Raw genomic sequence first — 7,266 nt, 5'->3', positions numbered from 1 at the left:
GCGGAGAGCTTTGACTCATAATTTACAGGAATAAGCTATGTGGGTATGTGTACATCATTACATCGGCGCATGTGTGTGCAGGCTGGAGGGGCTTGTGTCACTTCAGCTGTACTAATTAGTTACGGTAGTCATCTCTGTGTTTAGACAAGCCTAAAATCAAGAGTTACATTATCATCGTGCCAGAAGTCCAAGGGCTTGCTCTTAATTAGTATCTCTCAGTGCTTGAAGGTTTTTATAAAATAAAGCCATACAGCTGTGATATTTGCCTGGACTTGCGTCTCCCAAGGTGGAAGAGTAGAAATTATTTGTGAGCTGAGATCACCAGCAAAAATATCCCTGCAGGAGGAGAGAGAGGGGAGCTTCTGGCTATATTTTAATATTCGTTAGGCGATGCTTAAACATCTCGCCTGAATTATTTAAATGAAAGAGTCAGACATTACACCTGGGAGTAGCTGTGTTGGTATCTAGGCTGTAGCCTACTCCCACTGGAGTCAAGTGTGACAAGGTTTTTAAGGGATTTGGGTACAGCAAAAGTAGCACTTCTGTTGAAGTCCCAATTTACTCAAATTCTCCTGACAGCCTTTTGAATGCTGCCACAGATCCGGGAAGCCCCTGCTGCTTCAGGAAAGCAGCTTTTCATGCGTATACTGCTGGTTTTCCCCCTCCAAAACCCATTTGGAATATTAAAGCGCACTCTTTCCCCGGGGCTAGTGAGCCATCGAGTCAGCCACATGAGCCCAATGGCCCCCAGGTCATGAAGGCAGCACTTGGTACCGAAGCAGGGGGTCAAACCTATCTTGTTACCCACTCATCTTCTTAGCAAGCCAACGATATCCAGCATGGTGGGAGGATGCAGAGGAGCGCCAAAGATAGTGTGTTTAACAGGCTTAATGTCTTTCCACTCTAGCAAGCCCAGGGTTGCATCACAACATTGTTCTCCTAAGAAGATGGATAAAGCAAAGAAGGATTTGACAAATTCTCTGGGTAGAAGCCCCAGCCCTCCTGATACCAACAATGAGGCTTCATGCTGGGACTGCAGTCCAGGAACGAGTTTGTTGCTTCCCGATAACTACAACCAGGAGCCAAAAAAATACTCAGTCTTTAGACAAAAGACGTTTTATGCTGATGTCCTCGTTCCAGGAGCCTCCAGCATCTCAGGGGTAAGTGCAAAGAGCAGTTCTTTTTCTATCACTGTCCTAAAATGGAAAGACCTATAGTACACCTGGTATGGAGAAAAACAGCTTTCCCCCCAGGTCCTAGCCCTTCATTTTGGTCAGAGGCCTTTGTGCAAGACCTTGACCCTTACAAAGTAAAGTCATAAGGCTCTTCCTGATCATAGTTGTGCTGCCTTCCTCAATGGCCAGTGCTATCACTGTCATCATGATGTTGCCTGGGTTTAGGCCGCCAGCGTGGCAGGGCAGGCACGTGGTTGTGACTGCAGATGATACTTGGAAGTAAAACCTTAATGACTGTCCACCTCTTCAGTCCCCAGTCCACATTTTGAGCTGACATCACGCTGCACTCTGCTGACAAATCCCGTGCCTCTCTGTGCATTGGCCTGAAGTTTCCAGGTATTTGTGCCTCTTTGAGCCTTTTCTGACCGTTACGCACAGTCTCAATTGTCTCTAAAGCCCTGGTAAAGTCAGTCTTACAGTCTCACTTTCTCTCTGGACCTCTATAACCCACCCTCCCACTGTGCTACAACTGTGCTTTGTTCTCTCTGACACTTTCCTCATATGATGCATTTCAGGATGTTTGTGCTGGCCCCCATATGTACCACGCTTTGCTAAGACAGGCGGACCTCGAGCAGCACACCCCTAGAGGTAAATACACTGAGAGGAAACATGACGTGGCAGGAAATGGGGCCATAACTCTTATGGTTGCTTATAGCGAGCGTGCTGGGAACTAGGCTGATGACTCTAGGTTAGTGCTGTGCTTTCATTCTCCTCTCAGTGCCAGAAATGGTGCTGAGCTGCTTGAATGTCCCATGAAAAGTGAATTTCATTTAGAGGTGGAGCAAAGTGATCTGACTGGGTGGTAAAACCATGCTCCCTTTTCTCCTGGATATATCCCCTTCCAGGGTTCAGGGTAGACTGCATTGCTGCCTATGGGAGTTTGGTCCCGTGGGCCATATGCCAGGAGAGCACTGAATTTGCACGCGTTATCATTGCATATGGAGCCAGCGATGCCCCTTTCCTGTGAAAATGAGACCTGCCCGTGAAAGCTGTATTCAGGATCTTGGTACCCATAGCCAAAATCATGGTCCTATCTCATTTATTCATTCTGCATCCAGCTGTGCCCCAGAGCGGCTTGTTCTCCCCAGGTGCAAGGGGTCTTTGTGTATACAGAGCTGCTGGTCCCACCTGCTTACAAGAGCTTGTTGTATCATGGATGCTCAAATACAGGAACAGAGCATGGCTGAAAGGTTTGCCAGCACTCTCCTGGTCCCTAGAGCACTCTTGGGGATATGGATCATAGGCTGGCAGCGGGTGGGGAGAAAGTGTGCATGTGAGAGGATTTTAGTCTTAGAGAAAGATGGTAACTATATATACCACCTTTCTGTGCTTAGAAGTGACATTTATTTTCATGAGTGAGGACAAATGACTGCATCCTGAAGTGAATCTTGACAAGCTAGACTCATCCCTAACAAGTGGAGACAGATCTCTGTTTATGATCTGCTGCTTCTTCAAGGGGGAAGAAGCTATCAAGCTGGAAATGTAAATGAAAATGAAACGCTAAGTATTGACATAAATAGTTGATAGTGCACAAAGTGCCATAATGGATGGTGCCATGGATTTTGCAACAATGAAGTGACAAAATTGGAACAGCTGTGCTCCCTGACAAAAAATATAAATCAGGGCCATTCTGTAAAGACCCCAAGCAAGAGGTATGCATGAGGCTAAAAGAGCTGTAGTAAACCCTCTGCATTTTAGGGATTCCTCGAGATTATTGTAAGCATGCATGTTGGTATGGACAGTGGAAATGTTTAGGATCATATTTATTCCGGGCTAGGAGTCCTTCCTGAGAGAGGAGAGTGGAGAGGGAGGGGCCAGTTCAGAGGCTATTTCCTTTAGTCCCTAAGCAGACAATGTATAGCTATTGGGGTTGTGTCAGGGGCCATTTAAGAAGGGCAAGGGAATGACCTCTTAGAGGACCCTTTCTGTACCTGATCATCCTGAAATGTGTCTGGCTTCAGCATTATTGGCTGCTCTGCACAATTGCTTTGAAATCAAGGGGTCGCATCCATGACGCAAACAGAAGCACATGGAGCAGGGTGAAGGATTGGGTCCAAAGCTTGACATCCAAAATACCCGCTTATGAGCCAGAACCTTAAGTTTCTCCTTGGTAAAGTGTGAAAGTTCATCAAATGAAAAGCTCTCACTCCACTAAAATCTATTTTTAGCTTAATGCGTAGCTCTGTCTAGGGATTAGTGCTTTTTAAAGCTTGCATGCAATTACTTAATTTAGGTTAAGCTTCAAATTCCCAGTTTGCTGCTGTTCTATTATTTGCAGCTTGTTTAGCAATATAAACAGTTTAGTTTATTTATGGGGTAAATGACATGGTTTAATTTCAGCCAGTTCTTGGAAATGTATACTTTTTGCTTAGTCCAAATTTCCATTGAAAACATTTGGCCAAATCATGAGATTGTTAGCTGTTTAACTCAATTTTTTCTCACACCACTGCTGATGTGAGTGGGAGGTTCACTTGAGCAAAAACTGAGGAGAGGTTTGTCCCAAGTAAGGTGTGAATAGGGACCTCAACACATAAAGATGACCTGAGCGGCTTGTTCTCTCCTGCAATATTCATAAGCCCTTTATCACCATCTTGACTGAGTTCCTCCCAGCTACGACTGACTCTTGGCCTCAGGGCACCCCAGGGAGGCAGGGGAATCCCACCCCTTTCTGAGAGTGAGGGAAGCCATGCACTAGAGACAGTAACTTGCCCACGATCATGTAGAGAGTCTGTAGCAAAGCTGGGAAGAGAACAGAGCTCCTTAGAGCCAGGTCAGCGCCCTACCTCCTAATAACGTGCATGACAGTAATTTCTCAGTGGAGGCTTCTTCTATGCCATCATTTTGATACTGGAAAACCATAATAACGTACTGCAGCAGGAAAAAAGGTCTTCCTTTCTGTTTCCCATTTGATGTCTGCTTGATTTCTCTCACAAATCTAGTGAAGTGACTTCTGCAGGCAACCCAGGAGACAGCACAGTCCTCCTGTGTATGTGAATGTAAAGCAGAGTGATGTCTGGTGGTTTCAGACATGTGTTTCTCTTTGTCTCTTAGTCACAACCTTCAAGATGCCTGAGGAATTTGGAAGTGTCCTGGATAAGCAAGTTATTGGACCAACCACTGAGAATCTCATCAAGTTAGATTTCCCAGTACAATCATTTAAGCCCAAGGTGCAGATTGCCTTCCAAGCGCTTCCAGGGCAATGCCCTCGAAAGATTGAGGTAGAGAGGTAAGTAACCAGAAAGTGGCTAGAGACATCATTATGGAATGGACACAGCAGATAAGGGTGTTGATTTTCGCTTTCAAGACATGACACATCAAAAATCTTTAGCGAAATACTATCCTGTAAGGCAGTGGTCTCCGAAGTGGGGTGTGCGCATCGCAGGGAGTGCACAAGACAATTCACTGGGGTGCGGGAAGAAAACATTTTTTTAAAATAGTGTTTATTTCATCTTTTTCTCATCCTTTTTTAATTTCTATTTTTGTGTATGCTCTATGATGTACATCATGTATTAGTACAGTAGTACATGTATATAATTTATAAATTGGACTGGATAGTCATTGTAGGTCCCTTCCAACTGAACTATTCTATTCTATAGATGAAGAAATATACACGTATGCGGCAAGTGCTCAAAAACTTTTGCTGATGGGGGTGCACGATCAAAAAGTGCAGTTACAGGTATGGGAGCCTTTCTAGGCGCAAGGTGGTTATTTCCCTCTCTGATTCAAAACAGGAGAAGACGGCTATATCTCACCTTCGATATTGCTCAGCTCTTAGCCAGCAAAGGGATAGACTCCAATCAGCTGATGCCAAGGCACCACGATCCTGACAATATGCCAACTATTGAGGAGAAGAAAGATCCTGTCTTTCCCATCTACCTCCCATTAAAGGTAAGAGCGTGTTTGGCACTTGTGATCTATCTCATTGCTTATACCACAGGATGTTTCTGAGAATTGCAGGACACTTAGCCATCATTGATACAACAAGTGATAAAACAAGGAAATGCTTTAGAGCAGGTTTGGGCCCTGAAGGATCTCTACAAGATGCTGAGCATCTTCTGCAGGATGCCCACCACTTCCATCAGAACTAATAGCCCTTGAGGGTGCTCCTCACTGTCATTTGTGTGTCCAAAGAAAAGGTGTTGTCTCATGTTTCCTTCTGGATGCAGTAGTCAGCAGTATTACTGCGTGAGACCTCTCCAGCTGGTGTGTCTGCTCCCTGGGAAAGGGCTAGAGGTACAGATATTGCTGGTTGGGAGAAGCTGGTTGATCAAAGATCGGCACAGCTTTTGCACTTGGACTGTTTTCTGGTTTTGTAGCCCATTTAGGAACTGCTTGTTAATTTTCCTCCCATGAAATTTTGTATGAGATGTTTTCTTCTCTCTGAAGTAAGACTTCATTTCACTCATGTCCTGGCTTTTTAGATATTTGACGATGACGGGTATGACTGTCGAACTCCAGAAGAGTGGATCTCGCTAGGAATGGAGCCAGGATCTCACGATAGAAAGCCAGTGCCTGGAAAAGCACTTTTACCTACAGATGATGTACTGGGACACGGTAAAAATTGAATGAGTTACTGCTCAAGCGAGGCAATGCTAACAATTACAGGCCCATTCAGCAGAAGGGAGCATGTAGATTCTGACAAATGCGGCTCTGAGTAGCAGGAAAGCAATAACTCATTCTGACCAGGCTCAGGCAGACACAGCAAGAGACCAGGGATCTTGTCAACTGTCAGTCCTGCCCTGGACTGACTGTTTCCACTTTTTTAGAAGTAGCCTCTGCCTTTTGCCCTCCTTTCTGTGCCTGGAAGTCAGTACAGTGAAAATTTCACTTTATTGATACCTAGGTATCATCATGAAGTCAGTTGATTAGCTTGAACACAATACGTTCTGCCTGAATTTCACTGCAAGTGCAGGATCAGAAGTCAAGTTCAGACTGCAGTGAAAATGCAAGTAGTAAATCTGGGGCAAATTAAGTGACATGGACGTTTATTGTTTTCCTGTCACTCAGAGCCTTCCCAATGAGAAGGCATCACTAGGTACAGCTGTACTGGTGTCCAGTTGTGGCTGCAGCTCATATCAACACATCTGCACTAGCTTTAAAGCGTAGGAACGGCATGCATATTGACTGCAGCTTTGGGGCAGCCTCCAGAGGCTTGGCTGTCTGCAAAACCTAAGCATAAAACGTAAGCTATGTGGATCCTCGGGCAGCCAGCACGTGATGGCTGAGTTCTGCTTGCAGCTGACTTGGGGAACGCTATACCTGATCACTCCCCAAGTTGAATGGACTGTTCTGCACGCAAGTAGTCAGACTCTTTAGGCCCTGGGGGCGGTGAGACCACTGGCATCCATATAATGCCAGCACTGTTGCAAATTCCTATAGCTCAGACCCATGGTTAACAGCATCCGTTCTCAACTTCAGTATAACGCTGTCCTGACCTGTATCTATACTGATAGTGATATAAATATATATCTGTCTGGATAGCACTTCCCAGCATTTAAGAGGATCCAAACGTTTAAGAGTTAGATGCCCTGGGAATGCCCCAGAGAAATAATAGACTCGGGGAGAAGGCACAGGGTTTTACGCCCAGTCCCAATTACAAGAATGAGGACTCATGTGGAGGGCAACACAGAGCTAGAGCCTCACATGGGAAAGGAGAATGGGATGCCCACAGAGTCCATGCGGGTAATGAAGGGTCCTGGATCAAGGCGTGAAGGAATTGGGAGGCAGAGGGGTCCCCAGGTATGGGCTGAAAGAGAGGATGTAGGGGCATACGGGACCCAAATATGAGCCTATGGCTGCAAAGAGTGAGTGGGAGTGCCTGAAGCAGGAGGTGGCAGGATGGTCCACAGGGAACCCACAGAGGTAAAAGGAGGAAAATGGAGAGCTCTGCTGTGTGCAAACAGCTGGAAATGCTAAGCTGTAAGACCTGAGTTCATTATTTAGTTGATCACAGCAGAAAATATGAGAGATTGACCGAGATTCAAACTAGTAAATGGATTTGACTGTAGTGTCACCATTCTGATCAGGAAAG

At 45.5% G+C, this 7,266-nt stretch overlaps 1 protein-coding gene across 1 annotated transcript in view; it reads left to right on the top strand.

Annotated features, from left to right (window-relative positions):
- The first annotated feature begins 947 nt into the window (after window positions 1–947).
- DNAH1 (dynein, axonemal, heavy chain 1) overlaps window positions 948–7,266 on the top strand; it is a 73,371-nt gene continuing 67,052 nt past the window's right edge. Inside the window, exons 1-5 of the mRNA XM_009321842.1 lie at window positions 948–1,160; window positions 1,751–1,823; window positions 4,287–4,461; window positions 4,967–5,123; window positions 5,657–5,789. Of these exons, the coding sequence (XP_009320117.1) occupies window positions 948–1,160; window positions 1,751–1,823; window positions 4,287–4,461; window positions 4,967–5,123; window positions 5,657–5,789 (751 nt within the window). The remainder of the gene's footprint in view (window positions 1,161–1,750; window positions 1,824–4,286; window positions 4,462–4,966; window positions 5,124–5,656; window positions 5,790–7,266) is intronic.

Source organism: Pygoscelis adeliae, unplaced genomic scaffold, assembly GCF_000699105.1.
Source record: "Pygoscelis adeliae isolate BGI_AS28 unplaced genomic scaffold, ASM69910v1 Scaffold94, whole genome shotgun sequence".
NCBI lineage: Eukaryota > Metazoa > Chordata > Aves > Sphenisciformes > Spheniscidae > Pygoscelis > Pygoscelis adeliae.
Note: the sequence above shows the minus strand (reverse complement) of the source record. Positions and strands in the feature narration are given on the sequence as shown.